Raw genomic sequence first — 22,283 nt, 5'->3', positions numbered from 1 at the left:
TTTGTTGACTGCTGAGAGTTGTTAGGAGACCCCCTATCCCCCTCAACAGAGCTACAATACTCGGAGTGGTCTAACAATCACTCCTTGGGGAACTTTGGAAAATGTACTCTGTGAGGGGAATAGGGGTCTCCTCTCAGCATCCTTAACAAACCTCAGTTCCCAGGATTCTCTGGGGGAAGCCATTACTGTTAAAGTGGTATTTGTTGTTGTTATATGCCTTCAAGTTGATTACGACTTATGGCGAACTTATGAATCTTTTTTGGATATATTCATAGGGTTTTCATGGTAAGAGGTATAGTAGTGCTTTAAATATAGGTGCAGATGGGTCCTTAGTTGTCCAATATTGCCTTAGCCCCATCTGCACTAGACATTTAAAGCAGTATCATACCACTCAAGGTTTATTTTAATGTGCAGCTAGACCCATTTTATGCAGTGTCAAAACGTTATGCTCAGTGAAATAACTTTTTGTGCAGTTGGGCATATGGGATTTACCAAAATGGAAATGGACTGCCTTCAAGTCGATCCTGACTTATGGCAACCCTATGAATAGGGTTTTCATGGTAAGCGGTATTCAGAGGGGGTTTACCATTGCCTTCCTCTGAGGCTGAGCGGCAGTGACTGGCCCAAGGTCACCCAGTGAGTTTCATGGCTATGTGGGGATTCAAACCCTGGTCTCCCAGATCGTAGTCCAACACCTTAACCACTACACCACGCTGGCTCTCTGGGATTTACTAAGGAGCTAGGTAATTTCTAGAAAAAACATAGATGAGAAAAATTTAAAAATAATTGAAAATGAAGATGAGTACAGGTTCCTTTCAAATCATAACCTTATCTTAATAGTATATTATCGGACTAATTGCCTACAGCCATACTACCCTGATCACACCAGATCTCCTCTGATCTTGGAACCTAAGCAGGGTCAGGCCTGGTTAGTACTTGGATGGGAGACTGCCTGGGAATACCGGGTGCTGTACGCTTACAGCAGCATTTCCCAACTAGTGGGCCACCAGATGTTGGACCACAATTCCATCTTTCCTGACCATTGGCAATGCTGGCTGAGGCTGATGGGAGTTGTGGTCCAACAACATCTGGTGGCCCACTAGTTGGGAAAGGCTGGCTTAGAGGAAGGCAATGGTAAACCACCTCTGAATACCTCTTGCCATGAAAACCGTATGAATACATCCAAAAGATTCATAAGGTCACAATAAGTTGTAATCAGTTTGGAGGCATATAACAACATGGGACTAACTGATATACTGAACTCTGCTTAACAGCATATGCACATATACAATCATTACATACCAGTACGAAACACACAGAAAATTGCACAGTTGTGCCATGGTGCCTCCTCTAGCATTATGCTGAGAATGTTAAATTATCCTTTATTTTGAGATGGTCAGATTGTCACCATCTGGGACTGGATATTGTGAGCAGTTTTGCTTGCAAGCCTCTGAGAAAATCCCCTTAAACCGCATTTGCTCTCTTGCATTAGCCATGACTTTGGTTCTGTGCCCTTGTTTTTTAATTCATGGGAGTGCTAATGCCCTAGGAGCTCGTTTAATGTATTGTGACATATTGTGATAGACGCAGAGGTATTTATTGTTTGAATCAACTGAGTCTGTTTCTTTTGATGGGCTTCAAGGTGACTATGAGGCTTAGCTGCCAGAAGACATGCCATGAGCATTGTGACATTTCTGTATGCATAAGATAATGCAAGAAAATGAACCAAATGGGATCAGAAAGCACACAAACCAACACAAGGAACAACACTAGTATGTATCTGACAAGAAAGATATTGGTGCTGTCTGTAATTAAGTGGTTGACTCTCTTGTTGAGTTGCTATTCTTCATCATCATCATCTACAGATGCGGTCCACTTAGATATAATGCTTTCAGCATCTCTGGCAGAGTGAGCTTTCCAAATGAAAGACCAACCCAAATTGTGTTTGCATTTTGACAAATTTGTAGGGCAGTCCAATATCTCAAACAGGAGGTCAGGTCTCCTGCTCCCCTGGTGCATTCACTATAGTTGCCAAATTTCCCTGCTTTTTAAAGTTTGATAGGAATATCTGTGGGCTATAGGTACATTCTTAAACCGCAAGGTTTTTTGCCTATTAGTGAATATGTATATATGTACAGCTAGCTTTGGCCAGTGTTGCTCCAGTCTCCAATACTATGAGCCATACCAGGCTGTTGCCAGATGTCCAGTTTATTTTGGGTTCCTGTTCCTTTCTCACTTCTCCTTTTAAGCCTAGAAGCAGCGATTTAGCAAAATCCAGCTTTTTCTCTTGCAAGCAAGCACTTGGCCATTTTTACCCAGAATCCCTTGATCAAATAAATCAGCCTGGTTAAAATGAATGGGGTTCAGTCAGTGGTGTGCTGGTAAATATTTAACAACCAGCTCTCCAGGAAAAAAAATCCAAGCTGGATTTAGAATGGAAAGAGGCACCAGAGATCATCATATTGCAAGCATATGCTGGATAATGGAATGGACGAAGGAATTTCAGAAGAAAATCACCCTGTGCTTTACAGATTACAGCAAAGTCTTTGATTGTGTAGATAACAAAAAACTATGGAACGGTTTTAAAAGAAATGGGGGTACCACAGTATCTCACTGTTCTGATGCACAACCTATACTCTGGAGAAGAGGCTAGTGTAAGGACAGAATATGGAGAAAACAATTGGTTCCCCATCGGAAAGGGTGTGAGAGGGGGGGTATTTTATCATCCTATTTGTTTAATCTATATGCAGAACACATCATATGGAAAGCGAGATTGGCCCAAGATGAGGAGGTGTGAAAACTGAGGGAGAAATGCCAGTAATTTAAGATATGTAGATGATACCACACACTTAGCAGAAACCAGTAATGATCTGAAACGAATGCTGATGAAAGTTAAAGAGGAAAGCACAAAAGCAGGACTACAGCTGAACTCAAAAAGACTAAATGACAACAGAAGATTTATGTAACTTTAAAGTGGACAATGAGGACATTGAACTTTTCAAGGATTATCAATACCTCGGCACAGTCATTAACCAAAATGGAGACAATAAAGAAATCAGAAGAAGGCTAGGACTGGGGAGGGCAGCTGTGAGAGAACTAGAAAAGGTCCTCAAATGCAAAGATGTATCACTGAACACAAGTCAGGATCATTCAGACCATGGTATTCCCGATTTCTATGTATGGATGTGAAAGTTGGACAGTGAAAAAAGCAGATAAGAGAAAAATCAACTCCTTTGAAATGTGGTGTTCGAGGAGTGCTTTGTGCATAGCATGGACTGCAAAAAAGACAAATAATTGGGTGTTAGAACAAATTAAACCAGAACTGTCACTAGAAGCTAAAATGATGAAACTGAGGTTGTCATACTTTGGACACATCATGAGAAGACATGATTCATTAGAAAAGACAATAAAGCTGGGGGAAACAGCAGGGAGTAGAAAAAGAGGAAGGCCAAACAAGAGATGGATTGATTCCATAAAGGAAGCCACAGACCTGAACTTACAAGATCTGAACAGGGTGGTTCATGACAGATGCTCTTGGAGGTTGCTGATTCATAGGGTCACCATAAGTCGCAGTCGACTTGGAGGCACATAACAACAACCTCTTCAAAGTACTGATAAGCCTCTTGTTTTAATTAAAATAATAATTATAAATTCTTGCTCTTATCACTAATGGGAGTTAATTATCTTGCATATGCCCATAGTAAATTTTCAGATACTTTCAGACCCTCAGCAATTTTCAAGTGGACTATGTAGAAGAAAAGTTTGGGAACCCCTGGTATAAGACATCTGCTTATGTCCCTATGCTGCTCTCACCCCTCATTTAGGTGCCTGGGATGCATGCGTGTGGACATACCTCCTTACAATTATGGAAAGTGATTCTTAATAATAAGTCTCCAGACACAAAGTTACATAGGTATTTATCAGTTGTTTAGTAGAAAATTCAGAAGTGCAGAGTCCCTTCATGATAGTTGCAGCCACATACACCCTTTTTTGCTCCTGGATTAAGAATGAGATCTTTGTTAATGCATTCTCTCACAACAACAAACATCTCTAGGAGCCAATCAGCATGTAAGTGGAGAGCGTTAGCAACTGAGAAGAGTCTTCTCAGTGGCTGACTCACCTCCTTTCACTCTGATTGGCTCCAATCAGCAGGAAAGGCAAGGAAGCATATTAGAAGACTTTTCTCAGTGACTAACACACTCCCTTTTCATGCTGACTGTAGGATGCTTGGAGACATAGGGACCCTGCTCCCAAAAAAGCAGAGGGACTAAGACCCCCTGGGCGACTACCCTCCTGGTGCTTATGGACATGACCGTAATATATTTTGTGACGTGCAAGTTTGATATTATTTATTAAGTGTGTTTAGGATTACACTGATGGCATTCCCAAATATGTACTTTCACACAGACTTTGGTTTTCCATAACACAATGTTTGTCCAAGCCTCCACACTTGGGGGGGTACTACTTGCACACCCCTTCCATAAGCACATCAAAGTTGGATGCACACCTGAACCAAGACCCAGACAACAGGGCACTCAAAACAAAAAGGTAATTACAGTGGCTGAGTAGATCTTGTACAGTGGTTATACTGACTGGGCAGTCACTGTCCTTCATATTTTACAAAATACTTTCTCCTATACAAAGATTAAATTTCTGTGTATGAAAAAGTAATATATGAAGTGGTCTCAACAGTGAGAAAAGTAAACAAGTGAATGGTGATCCAAATGTTTTTCATTCTCAAGTTACGAAGCTAGCTGCCAGATGATGTATCACCTTCACTACGCATGCAGCATAGACTGAAAAAACAGCACCCAAGCCACCATTCAATACGTGCATGTATTCTTTCCAACATGAATCTACAGGTCTCAAAAAGTAATGTGTGACAAAGTCCTCAAACACCTTATAACATGCCTCAAACATGGTCTCTTTTGTTTGCCGCCCTGGGCTCCTCCTGGGAGAAGGCCATCTTTGGGCTGATCAATCCTCCCCAGCCCAGTATCAGTACAGATGAAGGGTGGGCTATAAAACTTGTTAATATTAAAAGAGCAATCAAATAAATCACAGCTGAGTTACACCCACAATTGTGAGGTGTGTGAAGAGATGATGATGAGGCCTCCCCAGCTGTTGCCATGTGCTGCGGACTGCCTGTGACGTCACAAAAGCACATGGCCGCTGAGTGGATATAAAGGTGGGCCAAGTGGAAAGCCAGTGGACTGAGGGAAAAGCCTTGCCTGGTCTTCTTTCACTCGGAGGAGGCGAACTGGCAAATGGAAGGAGGCGATCATCTGGCTGCGGAATGCCATCATGGAGCAACAATGAGGCAAGTTTACTTGCTGAGCGGGATCGCGGCTTGAAGGTGGCTGATATCCACAATCTGAAGCTGGCTGATGTCTAGCGATGGACCTAGCAGAAGCTGGCAGATGTTGGTGGTTGGAAGCCGGTGGATTTCGCATTTGGAAGCTGGCGGATGCCGCAAGGCTGAAGCAGGCAGATGTTTGTGGAGGAAGTTGGTTGGAATTCACCTTCGGAAGCCCCTCGACAGAAGCGGTGGATATTTGTGGGTTGAAGCTGGGGCACGAATGTGAATGGATGGGGGGGGGAGAGAGAGGGGCGGATGTTGTCGCTGGCGTTCTTCATGGATGTCGGCTGGCCATGTGTTTGTGTGTGTGAGTGGGGTTTCAGATGCAGTCGAGGGGAGTGGTGTGTGTAAGTGTGTGAATGTGATGTGTGAAAGAAAACCGGTGGATATTCATGAATAGATGAAACCAATGGAAGTTGGCAGGCGGAAGTTAGCGGATGAAGTTGCCAGGCGGACACCGGTGGAGGTGCCTGGGTTAGGCTGTCGGATAGTAGCCATCCCCCTCATTGTCTCTGTGTCTTTTTCCTTCCAGGGATGTCTCCGAAGCTGGTGAGGTTTGGAGAGACCGCCCATGAAAACAATGAAGAGGACTGCTTAAAGAAGCCAGCTTTTATTTCTAAATAAATGCTTTTCTAAATACATCTGTTGTTCTGTCCGTTGTATCTTTTCTTCAAAAACAGATAATGGAAGATCAAATCTCTGAGTGTTATGGCGTGCCCCTCCTTGGTATCAATATACATTTAAGCCTGCAAGGCTTAAAGAAGCCAGCTTTTATTTCTAAATAAAATATTTTTTAATACATTTGCCTGTGGTGTCCATTCTATCTAAAAACAACAACAATGGAAGATCAAATCCCTGAGTGTTATGGTGTGCCCCTCGTATCAGTATACATGATGCCGTAAGTATACATGGGGCTATAAATATTTTAGTAATAAATAAATAGCTGCTGAGGTGTCATTGTCAGGCCGAGGGAGGTTGTGCTGTTACTGTCAGCAATGGACTTCCTGTGATGTCACAAAAGGACATGGTGGCTGAGGGCAACGAGGTAGGGGGAGGGGGGCAAATGGAGGGGATGCATGGAGGGGAGGACCCTAGGAGGAGGGGGTGGCTGAGGGGAATTGAAAAGATAAGCTGGAGACACAGAAGGGAAATCTGGGCTGGCTCCCTCCTGTGTACCTGAGTTGCCAACATTTGGTCCCTCAGAGCTCCTGTGCCTGTCTCACCTGCACTGCTGTCAAAAAAGTCATGTAACTGAGGAGTCTCCCTGTCTCCATACACACCAATAAACACCTAAGGAGGATCTCATGGGTTTGTAAAGCTCATTTAGTTGAAATATGCCTGCTGGGGCTGGTGAGGAACTTGCTTCAGGATCAGTCGATGAGAACTTGGAACAGTGTAATCTGCTGCTCCCAAACTAATGCCTGCATGGGAAGGGGGAGATGTTATTTTCTCCCTCCCTGCCCCACAAATTTACAAAATGGGGGGGGGGTTTCACCTCCCTCAGTGGCTTTGTGATGCCCTTTTGGTCTGGTATAATTATCCCCATTTTGGGGTGGAGAGCTGAGGCTGAGGAGGCCAGCTAAGGCTGCGTGCCAAGGCCGTGGGACAGCTGCAATTTATTTATTTATTATTTCTTGTTTGATTTATATCCTGCCCTTCCTCCCAGCAGGAGCCCAGAGCGGCAAACAAAAGCACTAAAAACACTTTAAAACATCATAAAAACAGACTTTAAAATATATTAAAACAAAACAACTTTAAAAACATTTTTTTAAAAAAGCTTTGCGACATCTTTTTAAAAAAGGTTAAAAAACATATATATATATATTTAAAAGGTTTAAAAACATATTAAAAAGCAATTCAAACACAGAAGCAGACTGGGATGCGGTGTCTGGTGCTGTTTTGGCTACATGAATTCCTTATTATTGACGTATAGGGCGAGAGAGAGATTTTGAACTGCCCACTAGCTTCTGCAGCAGGGATGGCCAACTTCTTCAGCCTATCCCGGGCTGAAGAATCCCTCCCAACACCAAGTAAGAAAGGCCACCTCAGAGGTTTCAACAATATCACAGAAGCCTATACGACAGCCCTTCATTTGCCACCAAGAAGGGTCCCGACACTAGAAAGGAAGACCAAGAGGGGGGCTGCTATTTGGCTGGCCAGATCTCCTGTTAAGAACAGAGGAAGATGCCTTATACATAGTCAGACGATTGGTCCATCTAGCCCAGTTTTGTCATAACTGCCTGGCAGCAGCTCTCCAGGAGATCTGTGAGGGTAAACTACAGTTCCCAGGATTCTTTGGGGGGGGGAATGTGCTTTAAATGTATGGTTTGTAAGTGTGTGAGAAAATTGATGGTGGGGTGAGAAAGAGACTGAATGGATGATAGATGAATAGGGTACATGTGTGAGAATGGATGGGGGGATGTTTGTGAGAAAGACAATGGACGGATGGACGGATAATGGAGAGAGTGTGGGACACAGGAACCTAGGAAACTGTCTTATACTGAGTAAGCCATTGGTCTTTCTAGCTCAGTCTTGTCCTCACTGACTGGCAGCAGCTCTCCAGGATTTCAAACAGGAAGTCTCTCCCACCTGGCCTTCCTACCTCCGAACTCTCACAGAAAATTTGTCTGCCAGGGCTACTGGGAGCAGTTCTGCGGCCCACCTTCCTTGACCCAGCTCTGCATTTTCTGAGGTAGAAAGGCCAGGAAGTGCTCCAGGATCACCAGCTCCAAGATCTGCTCTTTGGGGATGCTCCTCTTGGGCTTCATCCACCGACAACAAAGATGGCTGCAAATGTCTCAGGGGCCCACAGCCTCCTGGTAGTTGAAGCGCTGCATTTCTGTACAGGTCTCATCATTATCTGGGATCCCTTCCTTCACTTTCACACACCCTACCTTATATTTTGTTGAAGGGCTGCTCTCAGTCTGTTGGCTCTCCAAGCTGAAGCCCAACAAGAGTTTGCTCACCCTGTTTCTGGCGCCGGCTTCTCCCTCAAAGGTGGGCAGAAAGCCAGTGGAATTACCAACTGCCACCAGTCTTTGTGAGGGTCTTCATTCGGAGTCAGCGATCATCAGTTGCAGAACTCCTTCCACTGGGCTTCCCAGCCCCACTGCAAGCTCCTGATGGGCTCCTGTTTAACTGGCTGTGGCAACATTATTTCCCAGAATTCCCTCATGCTGCCAAGGTGGTTGACCGGAGGGCCTTGTCCTATTTCCCTTCCCGCTTCACAGCCGGCTGCTAGGTCCAAGCGGGCCCTGAGGATCAATGTGTGCCCTTGGTCAGCTGCCATTTTCTCTCTTACAGCCTGGGCGCAGGTGGCCTAAATCAGTTCTGTCAACTAGACCCACAAAGACAGTGTACCTGTCAGGGCACTGCATACAATTTGATACAGAGAGAGAGAGATAGAGGGAGGGAGAGAGAGAGATAGAGGGAGAATGAATTCTTCAGCAGTTTCTCCCTGGAGGGGAATATGAGAGATTGTCACAAATCAGAAAGAACAACAGGGTCCAGAGAGATTGCTGTAGTCTGGGATGTCAATGTGGTTGAGTGACTCCCTTATGAGGAAAGGTTACATTTGGGGCTTTTTAGTTTAGAGAAAAGGCAAGTAATGGGGGGGGGGACATGATAGAGGTCCATTATGATTACATTTAGAGCAGAGACAAACGTTTCCCCTGAGCCCTCTTAATACTAAAACTTGGGGATGTCTGATGAAGCTGAATGTTGGGAGATCCCGGTACAGACAAAAGAAAGCACTTCTTCACCCAGCGCATGGTTAAAACTATGGAATTTGCTCCCACAAGAGGCAGTGACGGCCACCAACTTGGATGGCTTTAAAATTGGATAAGGCAAATTGAAGGATAAGGCTGTCAATGATTATGTTCAACCTCCTCTGTTGGAGGCTGTATGCCTTTGGATACCAGCTGCTATGGATCACAAGCAGAGAGTGTGCTCCTTGTCCTCAGGTCCTGCTTGTGACCTTCCCAGAGGCATCTGGTTGGCTACTGTGAGAAGAGGATTCTAGACTAGACGGGCCTTTGGCCTGCTCCAGCAGCCAGGCTCTTCTTATGTATGTGTTTGGACTGGATCCACACACGAATGGGGACTGAAGGCTATCAGTCACTTTGTACTCTACCCACTTTTGCTCTGGCACCAAGCACTACTGCCATGTGGCCCCCAGGAGGTTGCCCGGAAGGAAATGTGGCCCTCGGGCTGAAAAAGGTCCCCTGTCGCCACCTTAGCCCTTTTTCTTATCCTTCCCATCCCCTTTTCTGTTGTTTCACTTCACATCTGCCCTGAAGAGCTCCTGAGCACTGGACAGCTCATTCCATACTTTCTTATGGCAGGTTGGTTGGCCCCTATAATAAAGGCATTACTCTTTCCCTGGCTTTGGATTGATAAAATGAATGTTTCATTTGTAACGGCAGTCAGCAGCCCTTACTATGGTGAGGATCAACGTGGCTTCCAAGGGTCTTTTGAATCCCTAATAATCTGTGTTATTTACTGAGGATGGAGCCCAGGGGGGCAAACCCTTCCACAAAACAACTGAACGACGACAAAAGGAAAAGCATTCTAAAAACAGTTAAAAACATTTCTAAAACGCAATTCGTTAAAAACATGCTAAAATGAGTTACAGGTGAACAACAGTCTTGTGTTGTAGCCAACATTAGCCCTACTCAGAGTGGAACCAATGAAGTTATTGTACTTGACTAATTTAAGTCTATTAATTTCAATGGGTCTACTCCCAGTAGGGCTTAATTGAAGACAACCTCTTGTTCTTACTAGAGATGTGAAGGCCTAGAAAAAAATCTGGATTTTAAAAAATGTTTTCCTCCCCAAATTTTTCCAGGCCTTCACATATGTTGTTCTTATCTTCAGAGTTCTCTGGCGGCTTACCCCACCCTAATCTTGGAAACATCTCCCTTGCATTGTGACCTTTGCTCCTCCACCCAAGCCCACTGCTCTCAGCTGTTATCTGAAACGGCTCCACTCAGTCCCCCTTGCCATCCCCATCCCAGGAATTCCTTCCTAGAAGCCCTTATGTGGTGCCATGGCTTGCTTTCTGGGAAGGGCTGGTAGCTCAGTGGTTAGAGCAGGTCCCAGGTTCAATCTCTAGCACCACCAGGTTAGGGCTGGGAATGTCCCCCTGCCTGGGACCCTGGAGAGCTGCTGCCAGCCAGTGTGAACAATCCTTCCCCAACCTGTGCCCTGTGGCTGTTTTGGACTACAACTCCCATCAGCTCCAGCCAGCACAGCCCAAACAAAGAAGGCTGGGGTAATCACTACTGAGCTACAGGGACTAATGGTCTGCAGTAGTGCCATCACAGGAGGACTTTAGGGCTGATGTCCAGGGCCCCTGCAGCAGAATGAACAGGAGGGTCCCTGAGCACAGCAGGCCTGGCTGACCACATTTGGAAGGACTGTAGCTCAGTGGTTAGAGCATCTGCTTTGCCTGCAGAAGGTCCCAGGTTCAATCCCCAGCAACATTAGATAGGGCTGGGAGAGATTCCCTGCCTGAAATCCTGGAGAGCTGCTGTCAGTCGGTGTTAACAGTATTGAGCTAGATGGGCCAATGGTCTGACTTGGTGAAAAGGCAGCTTCCCATGTTCTTAAGTATTATGATTGGCTTGTATCCAATGCTAGTTCTACTCAGAGTAGACCCACTGAAATTAATGGACATGACTAACAGGTTTATTCATTTCAATGGATCTACTCTGAGTAGGACTTGTTGTTATGTGCCTCCAAGAATACAATCCATTACTATTATTGATTGATACACTATGCTACAGTATTGTAAATTGCTTTGAGATGCCTAACAGGAAGTGCTTCATAAACAAAAATATTATTAAATAATAATAATAATAATAATAATAATAATAATAAATAGGCTTCTAAGCTTTTCCCAAATATAAAACTGATTACACAACATTTAAATACAATTAAAATACACAATAAAACTATCCCATTAAAACATTAAAATATGAAATCCATTATTAAAATGCAATAAAGCAAATCCATTAAAACACAAGTGTGAAACCCATAATTAAAATGAAATAAAGCAATCCCATTAAAACATTAAAATATGAAACCAAATAATTTAAAATGCAATAAAACAATTCCATTGAAATATCAAATCCAAAATTAACTATGCAATAAAACAATCTCATTAAAACCTGAAAATATAAAATCCAATTAATTAAAAATGCCATTAAACAATCCCAATAAAACTACACAGCTGTATAAAACGGCTACACATTACTATCTAAAAAGCACCCCCTGTGAGACCATTTGAGCCTAACATTTACCCACTGCACCCGTGGGCTATCTGACTCTGTGTAAGGCTGCTTCCTCTCCCCTTCCTTCAAATCCCTCCTCAAAGCTCACCTCTTTTGTGAAGCCTTTGGAACTCAGCCCCAGCGGAGCCTGGTGTCTCCATGTCAGTGGAATCCATTTTGGGTCCCCCCTCCCCCTGAGCTGCCCAAGGTCCTGAATCCTTATAGGTTTCAACTCCTTGGACAGATCGGGGGGGTGGGAACCCAGAGTGAATTCTACTGCCCTACCGGCGTGGAGCACCAGCCACCACTGCTCAGCCCCCCTTAATCCTTGCCTCCAACTGAAACAAAGCAAAAGCCCCTGGAACGGCAGTCATGCCTCCGCACCCAACACCTTTCCCATCTCTCCTCTCTATTGGTTTCCTTGCCACTGAGATTCAAACTCTGAGCTCTTCTCCTAGGGGGCAAAGTTCTGTTGGATGTGCTTGTGTACCTCTAAAAGCGCCATCCCAGACACTGATCACAGGAACACCACCAGAGAACATCACCACCCTTTGCAGCGTCACTGATGAAAATATACGCATGTTTGCTGGCCAGCCATCTGTCGGCGATGCTGGAGTTGCATCCTGCGCGGGAGATTTTGCACTGCACAGGGGATTGGATTAGATGATTTCTGAGGTCCAGTCCCACTCTGTGATTCCAGGATCATTAAGGCCTAAGCTTTTGAAGCCTAGAGCTATGCTGGAGATGGCACAGACTGTATAATTTGCATTTTATTTATTCATTTATTTATTTAACAAAACTTGTATACCACTTAACTGTAATTAAAACCCCTAAGCGGTTTATGAAGAATATAAAATCTACATTAATTAAAACTTAAAAATCCATGTTAAAAACAATTTTATATAAAAAAAGAAAATGAGTAAAATTGTTTGAAAGTATATTCTAACCTAAAATTGCAGATGAAAACACACATCAACTTCAAATGTCTCAGTAGGCATGCCTGAACAGAAAATTTTCTTTTCCAGGCACCAGAAAGAATACTGCAAAGGTGCCTGCCTAATGTCAATGGCCATGGAGTTCCAGAGTGTAGGAGCTGCCACACCAAAAAGGCCCATGTCCTTAGAAGTGTGGAATGAACATTATGTGGCGCTTGTAAAAGTGCTAGTCCTGCAGATTGAAGTGATCAGCTGGGCATATATGGGGTAAGGCGATCCTTCAAGTCAACTCCTCCCAAACTGTTAAGCATCTTAAGAACATAAGAACATAAGAAGAGCCTGCTGGATCAGGCCAGTGGCCCATCTAGTCCAGCATCCTGTTCTCACAGTGGCCAACCAGGTGCCTGGGGGAAGCCCGCAAGCAGGACCCGAGTGCAAGAACACTCTTGAAATTGGTCTGGTAATAATTTCCATTTGGTCTCATTTTCTCATACACACTCACAGCCACCGCAGACTTCATGCATCTGATGAAGGGGATTCTAGTCCAGGAAATTGTCTGCCAGAATAACAGCTCATTCCTAGGCATGATTAGTCAACAGGAAGTACCCACAATATTCAATGGGACTTACGCCCCAGTAAGCACATATAGGACTGCATTCTAAGTGTGTGTGGAAAACTCTGGCCTTTTCACCTTCTGGCCTAGAGGAGCTCAGAATGGGAGATAAAGTTGGTAATACACTTCCACTTTCCTTTTCAAGAACCATCTAATCTGGACTATCCCATAAAAATCAGAGTGTGTCTTTCCTTATGTCCACTGCAAATGATTTGGGGGACCCCCGAAGGGAGAAGAGGAAGAGGATGTACCCAGGGAATGGGCATGTTGGTTAGGTGTGGCTACTGTGGAAATACAGAGAAAATGGGACAAAGAGAACCTTCTGGACAGACAGGGCTTTATTTATGTATTGCTAGCAGCCTCACACTCGGCATTTGCTAGGGAAGTCTAAGAAATCAGTTCCGTTTTGAAATCAGTGGTTAAAATCAGCACCGTTTTGAAAGGCTGAGTCTGACATCTTGATTCGAAATGGCGTCCAATGGTGTCCAAAAAGACATGGGCGAAAACCTGCTTATTGCTCTCAGGAACCATCATGCAAAATTTGGTTACAATATCTTAAGAGATGTCCAATGCACAGTGAACAGACATAACAACTTTCCGAAAGATAGATACGGGCACTTTAATCCAGGATGGGGAATGAACGGCCCTTCAGATGTTGCTGTTATTTAAATTTAGACCTTATATACAAAATAAAACAGACAAATTGTCAGGTCCAGGTGGCATCCATCTGAGAATCCTTAAAGAACTCAAATATGAATCTGCTGATCTTCTAAAAGAAATACATAACTTGTCCCTAAGATCAGCCTCTGTTACTGAAGACTGGAAAGCGGCCAATGTAACACCAATTTTAAAACAGGAATCCAAGGAGTATCTAGAAAATTACTGGTCTGTTAGCTTAACATTTGTTCTGGGAAAATGGTGGAAAGCATTATTGAAGATAAAATTACCAAGCACATAGAACAGGTGTTGGAACCTTTGGCCCTCCAGATGTTGCTGAACTACAATTCCTATTAGCCCCAGTTAGCATGGCCAATGGCCAGGGATGATGGCAGTTGTAGTTCAGTAACACTGGAGGGCCAAAGGTTCCTCACACCTGGTATAGAAGAACAAGTCTTGCTAAAGTAGAACCAGCATGGCTTCCGCAAGTCTTGTCTTTGTCAATAAGCAGAAGGATAGGGATAGGGATGATCCTTTGTGTACTTTCAAATTACACAATTCACATTGTGTACTTTCAAATGGCTTTCTAGAGAGTCCCTTATCAGAGACACCCTTAAGCTTAGTAGTCAGGGGAAGGGCGGTAGCTCAGTGGTAGAGCATCTGCCTTGCATACAGAAGGTCCCGGGTTCAATCTCCAATGTCATCTCCAGGTAGAGCTGGGAATTTCCCCTGCATCAAACCCTGGAAGGCTGTTGCTAGTCAGTGTAGGCAGTACTGAGTTAGGAAGCTTCCTATGTTGCTATGAAGACAGGTCCTCTTATGGATCAGTAACTGGTTAAGGAACAGGAAGCAGAGTAGGAATAAATGGAGAGTTCTCACAATGGAGGGATGAAAGAAGTGGAGTCCCCCAAGGATCCGTATTAGGACCAGTGCTTTTTAATTTGTTCATAAATAACCTGGAGTTAAGGGTGAACAGCCAAGTTTGCTGATGACAAATTCTTCAGGGTGGTTAAAACAAAAAGGGATTGCAAAGACCTCCCAAAGGATGTCTCCAAACTGGATGGAACGGGTGTTAAAATGGCAAATGCGATTCAGTGTAAGCATAAAGTGGTGCGCATTGGGGCAAACATTCCTGACTTCACATATATACTGACGGGGTCTGTAGCGGTGGTGACTGACCAGGATAGAGAGCTTTCAGGGCCATGGTGGAGAGCTCCATGAAATTGTCGACTCAGTGTGAAGCCCCTAAGAAAAAAGGTCAATTTCGTGTTAGGGATATTAGGAAAAAGACTGAAAATAAAACCACCAATATCTTAATGCTGTTATTCAAATCAAGGGTGCAACCTCGCTAGGAATACTATGCATAGTTCTGGTCACCTTGCCTCAAAAAATATATTGTAGCACCAGAAAAGGTTCAGAAAAGGGCAACCAAAATGACCAAGGGGCTGGAGCGACTCCCTATGAGAAAAGGCTTTTAAATTTAGAAAACAGGCAAGTAAGTGGGGACATGTGTGGTAACAACGGACAGGAAGACGTTATTCTCCCTCTCTCATAATACCTGATCTTAGGGAGATGTGGGACAGACAAAAGAAAGTACTTCTTCGCCCAGAGCATAGTTAAAGTACGGAATTTGCTCCCACTGATGTAAAAGTGGGTTAGACACATCCTTGGAGGCTATGTCTACCAATGGCTGCTAGTCATGATGGCTATGTGTAGTACCTCCATTGTTGGAAGCCTCTGAACAACAGTTGCTAGGAATTACAAGTGAGGAAAGTGCTCTTGCACTCAGGTCCTGCTTGCAGGCTTTCCACTGGGACATCTGGTTGTCCACTGTGAGAACAGGATGCTGGATTAGATGGGCCTTTGGCCTGATCCAGCAGGAGCTTGTCTTACGTTCTTTGGCCAAAAGTTAGCGAGAGACCCCTTCTGTTAACAGTCTTCTTATATTCTTAGAGACTGAGTAGCCCAAGATCATCTAGCAGGGTTCAAGGGTGAATGGGGATTTGATCCTGGATCTCCACAGTCTCAGATGGCCACTCAAACCACGACATCAGAGTGGTTTTCTGCATAGGAGCAAGTCATTGGGCCTACAGAATACTGCTGGTCCTCCAACCCTTGCTCAGTTCAAAACATGACTCCCATTAAAAATCACTTGCCGCGGAGGAGCTTGTGATTTCTGTCCAGCATGAATCCGTTTGTGCCTATTAAGGCTTGATGCTCCTGTGAAGCCTTTCCCACAGTCAGAGCATTCGTATGGTTTCTCTCCTGTATGGATCCTCTGGTGCGTGACAAGCTTAGGCCTCCGGCTAAAACCTTTCCCACAAACTGAACACTGGAACGGCTTCTCTCCGGTATGGGCTCTCTCATGGACACGAAGGTGTGATGTTCGGCTGAAACCTTTCCCACACTCTAGGCATTTATGTGGCCTCTCTCCAGTGTGGGTTCTTCTGTGTAAAATCAGGTTTGATTGCTGACTGAAGCTCTTCCCGCACTCTGAGCAGGCATAAGGCCTCTCCCCTGTGTGGGTTCTCTGATGTTTAATAAGATTTGCTCTTTGAGCAAAGCTCTTCTCACAAACTGAGCATATATACGGTCTCTCATCACTGTGGGTCCTCCGGTGTCTACTGAGACTCGAACAGTCGCTGAAGCTGTTCCCACAGTCTTGGCATTTGTATGGTTTTTCCCCTGTGTGTATCCTCTGATGACTGACAAGGTCAGCTTTCCGGCTAAACCTCTTCCCACAGTCCGAGCATTCGTAGGGTTTCTCTCCCAAGTGGATTCTTCGATCTGCACTGTGTTCAGCCCCGCTTTTCCAAAATTGCCCACATTCAGTACATGCCATTTTTCTCTCACATTTGAGGATTTTTTTCTGGATAGCTGTTTCATCAAGGTGCTTGCAGTGGCCTTGAGAACAATGAATTGATCTTTTACTTTCATTCTGTTGTCTATTTCCCATGAAGCTCTGAGAGACATCCCACCAATCAGAATGGTGGGAAGTGCACTGGTCATGGCTTTCTGACAACATCCAATATGGCTGCACATCCCCAGAGACTTCTGGGTGGTTTTTCTCTTTCCTTGAATTATTTTCTAGAATAAAAGGGGGGAGAATGCAGAACCTCAATGATTCCCTGAATTAGTAAAAATGGAAACCTCCAATCCCATTTTAAAAGCCACAAGAAACATTCATAAAAAGAGATATTCCTGGATCCTCTCATAGGGACATTATAGGAATCTACAGCAAATACAAAGAACACCCTGCCTCCCCTGCACCCCAAGTAACAAAGATACACATTTGGGAGTGGGAATTATCTATTAGCAAATATATATAGTGACATGCATAATGCATGTAAAGAATTAAAATTTCTTTACATATAATATGTAAATAAAATACACCATTGGATCAAAGCCTTTTTCTGTCAAGACTGTGTGTTGATTGTCATGCGCTGATCTCCCCACATAAAACAAGTCACGCACTGGCATCTTCCAAGCAAAGACCTTATCTTGGAAGACAATCTTACTCGGCCACAAGTGATTGCCAATGAATGAATGAAATAAAATACATATTATATTCCACAAGTGAGACTCGCAACAAAATATTGCCGTGTGGGGATGCTGCTTCAGGATTCCAGCCACTCTGTTCCATTTCTAGATGTCATTAACACTCCAACTCCCATCAGCCCCAGCCAGCATGGTCAGTGGTCAGGGATGATGGGAGTTAGAGTCTAGCAACATCTGAAGAGCCACAGGTTCCCCCCACCCCTAAAGCAGTCAACTGAGTGGTAAAAGGGGAATTGTCCAGTGTGTGCAGAACCATACAAACAGGAAAGGGGGGGATCCCCTATCAGATCCACATTTGTAGTTTTATCAATGCCTTTTCAGGAAGTCCCTCACTTGAAACTCCAGTTGACCCAGTAACTCAAGATGAAAGCATCCTTACCCAGCATGGTAGCATCCAAGTCCTCCTCTCGCTTCATTCCCCTAGAGGCGGGTGTATGGCACGCGTCCAATGGTGCCAGCTCTGCCTCAGGAAGGCAATCCGACTCCTCCTTGAACGGCCTCAGCACCTGAAACAACATTGAGAGAAAGCACCAAGAGCAGCATTTCATGACTAGATACCTAGATTCAGTTTAGGAAAAAAAGGAGGGTAAGAGGGACATAACAGAGGTGTGTACAATTACGTATGATGTGGGAAAAGTGGATTTTTTCCCTGCATAATACTAGAACTTGGGACTGTGGAACAAAGCGGAGTGTTGGCAGATCCAGGACAGACAAAAGAAATTCCTTCCTTAAATGGCACATAGCTAAACTGTGGCATTGGCTTCCATAACAGTTACATAGGAAGCTGACTTATACCATTGGTCCATCTAGCTCAGTCCTTTCTGCACTGATTAGCAGAGGCTCTCCAGGGTTTCAGGCGGGAACCCTCTCCCAGCCCCCCGTGCAGACACCAGGGATTGAACCTGGGACCTTCTATGGGCAAAGCAGACGCTCTGCCACTGAGCTACACCTCTTCCATCTGACGTGTTGCTTTTCCTGCACACGGAAGGACAGAGCCATTGCTCTACGTCCTTGCGTGGTTTGGGTTGGAAAGATGGCTTACATGCATGGAACTATATCAAGGTTGGGGAACCTGTGGCCCTCCAGATGTTGCTGGACACCAGCACCCATCATCCCTGGCCACTGGCCATGCTGATGGGAGTTGGAGTCCACCAATATCAGGAGAGCCAGGTTCCTCACTCCTGCTTGAAATGGAGACTGAAACTGCTAAGCGATATGGCCTCCCTTATAAACAAGGGCTGCACGGGTTTCCCATCTCTGAACTACAACTCCCATCATCCCCAATTGCTGGCCATGTTGGTTGGGGCTGATGAGAGTTGGAGTCCAACATCATCTGGAGGGCCGCAGGAAGTTCCATGCCCCAAACCAAACAGAACAAAAGAAAGAGAACCGCTCAGTTATCCAATTTGTCCACCTTCTCCTCTCCTCCCTCATCCTGTCGCTGTCTCAGCAGGAAAGCTTCTGCCAAGGCCACCGCCTGGGAGCAGGTCTCTGGGTCCCAGGCCCTGATCCTGCTCTGGATTTCTTTTGGAAGGAGGGCCAGGAACTGCTCCAGGACCACCAACTCCACAATCTCCTCTTTGGTCCGCCTTTCGGGCTTCAGCCACTGGTGGCAAAGTTCCCGGAGCCTCCTACAAATGTCTCGCGGCCCCTCTGCTTCCTGGCAGGAGAAATGCCTGAAGCGTTGGCGCTGAATATCCTTGGCCACCATCTCCTCATCTGGAGCCTCTTCCTTCACTTTCTGGCTGCCTGCCCCATCCTCAGCCAACAGGGTTTTGGACAATTCCTCCCGGCAGAGGCCTGGTGGGACTTTGGTTGCCCTTCCTCCTCCAGAGTGCTGCTTGAGGTGAGCTGTGCCCCCCAAAAGTGACCGGAAAGCCTCATGATTCTCCCATGGCATGAGCTGTGGCAGTTGAGAACAGTCCTCATCTAAACAAGGAGACTCCAGAGCCTTCACAAAGCCCTGAAGTCGCGCTTCCCAGCTCCGCTGGAGCTCTTCATTGGCTTCCTGCTGTGAAGTGGTTCTTTCCCAGAATCCTCTAGTCCTCCCTTCCTGGACTGGCAGAACGGCTTTTCCCATGCCCTGTTCTGTTTCTGGGCCTACTGGGTCCAGCTCCTCCACCTTAATTCCAGCCCCGGGGGCAGCTTTTAACTTTACACCGTGGGTTGATATGTTGCCCCATTCTGCTGCCATTTCCCCTTGTGGGCCAAAGGGCAGCCTGTCTTGAAGCACTTGGTTGTTTTAGAAGAACCAGTCAGTATTTTTCTTCAAATCAGAGTCTATAGATGGGTTATAGGCAGAATTTAGGAACATGGGTTAAGGAAGAGGGACTTATCCCTAAGGGAAGAAAAAAACAATAAATTAGACAAAAGAGACCAGAGGTGGTATTCAATGCTAGTCCAACTCAGAATCAATCCATTGAAGTTAACAGACATGACTAACGTGGTTAGACTGTGATTTTAATTATATATAACTTTGACTATGATTAGCTGTCCTGGGCTCCCTTTGGGTAGGTTATATAAATTTGCCATCGTAAATAATAACAAATAAATGTCTAGGCTTCCTCTACCAAAGTATAGTGGAAATGTTCAGTCGCATCAACACCATACATTTAAAGCTCATGGCTTCCTTTGAAGCATCCTGGGAACAGCAGTTTACCCATCACAGAGCTGCAATCCCCAGCACCGTTAACAAACTACAGCTCCCAGGAATCTTGGTGGGTGGTTAAGACATGTGCTTTAAATGTATGGTGTAGATATGACCAAAGAGGGGCAGCAACATAATAAAGCATGGGTGGTTGTTTTTTTTGTAATACAGTAGGGCCCCGCTTTACAGCAATTCGCTAATACAGCAGTCTCAGTTAGATGCAATTAGACTAAAGCCCCACTCATACGGCACTTGTTCCATTTTTACGGTGGTTTTCGGGCATTGCATGCCATTCTATTCAATGGGTTCTGCTTTATAGCGGTTTTCGCTTTACAGCGGGGGTCCAGAACATAACCCGCTGTATGAGTGGGGCCCTACTGTATCTCCTTTATCTAGTCCAGCATCTTGTTCCCACAGTGGCCAACCAGATGCCTATGGGACGAGTGCAAGCAGGACCTGAGCGCAAGAGCACTCTCCCCTCCTGTGATTCCCAGCATCTGGCATTCAGAGGCATTGACTGCCTTCAACTGTCCCCCATAGCTAGACGCTATCCATAGCCTTATCCTCCATGAATTTATCTAACCTTCTTTCAAAGCCATCCACATTGCTGGCCGTCACTACCTCTTGTAGTGAGAAAAGATGTCCCTCTTTTCCAGTATCACAACTGAATCGGAGACGCCTTTTAAAAACTAGAGATGCCAGAGCTAGCAGAACATGCCACACCAACTGAAGCCCCCTCTTTTACACAACTATTCATGGCACAGGAGGCCCGCACAAGCTATGCCAACTGACAGGTCTTCTGCAGTACAACTGAACAATGCAGGCACCCCAGAAGCTGCACCTGCTGGCATTCCTTCTCCTGCACAATTATCAAAGACGCAGGAGCCCTGGAAACGACATCAGCTGAAGTTCCCTCTTCTTCATCCCAGAGTGCAGGACACGGAATATTGGGCTCAAGTTACAGGAAGGCAGATGTCGGCTGAACATCAGGAAAATCTCCTAACTGTTAGAGCGGTACAACAATGGCACCAATGACCTCGGGAGGTGGTGGGCTCTCCAACACTGGAGGCCTTCAAGAGGCAGCTGGACAGCCACCTGTCAGGTATGCTTTAATTTGGATTCCTGCATTAACCAGGGGGTTGGACTCGATGGCCTTCTAGGCCCTTTCCAACTCTGCTATTTCATGATGCACAACTGTGAAAGGCGACGGAGCCCTGCCCTCTTTTGCACCTGGCCACCCTCCTATAATCCACGGGAGGAGGCCCCCTCCTTTTCTAATTCCTGCATTTGGGGATCCTTTATTCCAAACTGGGCATGGCAGGGATTGAGTCACCTGCAATGGACAACAAGCGCTCCGCCTCTGATCTGGATCTCTTCGCGGGCCTCCTCCCTTTTCCATCCAGCGCTCCTCTGAACTCCAGGGTAGTCTTCCAAACGGAGGGAGGGGCGACGGGGGCAGAGCAGAAATGCAAAGCCCGCTTTCCCACAATAGGCGGGCCAGGAAGTTCCCGCTCCACCCTCCTTCTCCCTTGGCATGCTTGCAGGAGGAGGAGGAGGAGGGGTGTCCCCTCTAGCAATCCGAACTCGCTCCGCTTAACTCTCAGACAGCCACTGAAGCCAAGAAGAGCCAGGCGTTATCTTTTCCTTGGTGTTGGGGGGAGAGACGAGGTGGGGGTTGCGAGTATTAAATGCAGGAGGGGGAAAAGAGAGACTGTCAGCCGGTGGTGCACAGATGCTTGACAAGCTCAGCCGGCTGGCAACGACGATCTCTTGAAATCTGATTAGGTTGTGGTTATGAATATTATGATTAGTGTATTATTACTGTATTGAACTAAGTTCTACACAGAGTAAACCCACTGAGATTAATGGACTTTTGAGAGTCATGTCCATTAATTTCAATGGGTCTTCCCTGAGTGGGATCACCATTGGATATAACCTAGTAGTAGTAGTGTTGTCGTTGTTGTTACTATTATTGTTATCATCATCATCATCAGTGCTTTTTTTGCGAACCTAAGAAGAGCCTGCTAAATGAGGCCAAAGATCCATCTAGTCCAGCATCCTGTTCTCACGGTGGCCAACCAGTTGCCCCAATGGGAAGCCCCCAAGCAGGACCTGAGCGCAAGAGCACTCCCTCTCCCCTCCTGCGGCTACTGGCAACTGGTTTTCAGAAGCGCGATGCCTCCCAACTGTGAGGGCAGAGTGTAGCCATTGTGGCTAATAGCCACTGATAGCCTTTTCCTCC

At 45.5% G+C, this 22,283-nt stretch overlaps 1 protein-coding gene and 1 pseudogene across 1 annotated transcript; one reads left to right on the top strand and one right to left on the bottom strand.

The window, feature by feature from the left end:
• Positions 1-858: 858 nt before the first annotated feature.
• LOC133382475 (5S ribosomal RNA) lies at positions 859-977 on the top strand (annotated as a pseudogene).
• Positions 978-12,969: 11,992 nt separating this feature from the next.
• Positions 12,970-21,549, bottom strand: LOC133381231 (zinc finger and SCAN domain-containing protein 31-like). The gene is made up of 4 exons (XM_061620033.1): positions 21,375-21,549; positions 18,809-19,732; positions 17,774-17,900; positions 12,970-16,923 (listed from the first exon to the last, which is right to left on the bottom strand). The coding sequence occupies exons 2-4, from the start codon at positions 19,586-19,588 to the stop codon at positions 15,956-15,958; spliced, it is 1,875 nt and encodes a 624-aa protein (XP_061476017.1). The 5' UTR covers positions 19,589-19,732; positions 21,375-21,549; the 3' UTR covers positions 12,970-15,955.
• Between the last annotated feature and the right edge of the window lie 734 nt (positions 21,550-22,283).

Source organism: Rhineura floridana, chromosome 3 (genome assembly GCF_030035675.1).
Source record: "Rhineura floridana isolate rRhiFlo1 chromosome 3, rRhiFlo1.hap2, whole genome shotgun sequence".
Taxonomy (NCBI): domain Eukaryota; kingdom Metazoa; phylum Chordata; class Lepidosauria; order Squamata; family Rhineuridae; genus Rhineura; species Rhineura floridana.
This window is presented reverse-complemented; position numbering and strand designations above follow the sequence as displayed.

Coding starts and splice junctions, on each gene's coding strand:
- LOC133381231 (XM_061620033.1), bottom strand. CDS start 19,588: ATGGCAGCAGAATGGGGCAACATATCAACCCACGGTGTAAAGTTAAAA. Junction 17,901..18,808: donor ATGAGGGAGGAGAGGAGAAG/GTGGACAAATTG, acceptor ATGTTGTTTCAG/GTGCTGAGGCCGTTCAAGGA. Junction 16,924..17,773: donor CTTGGATGCTACCATGCTGG/GTAAGGATGCTT, acceptor CTTTTATTCTAG/AAAATAATTCAAGGAAAGAG.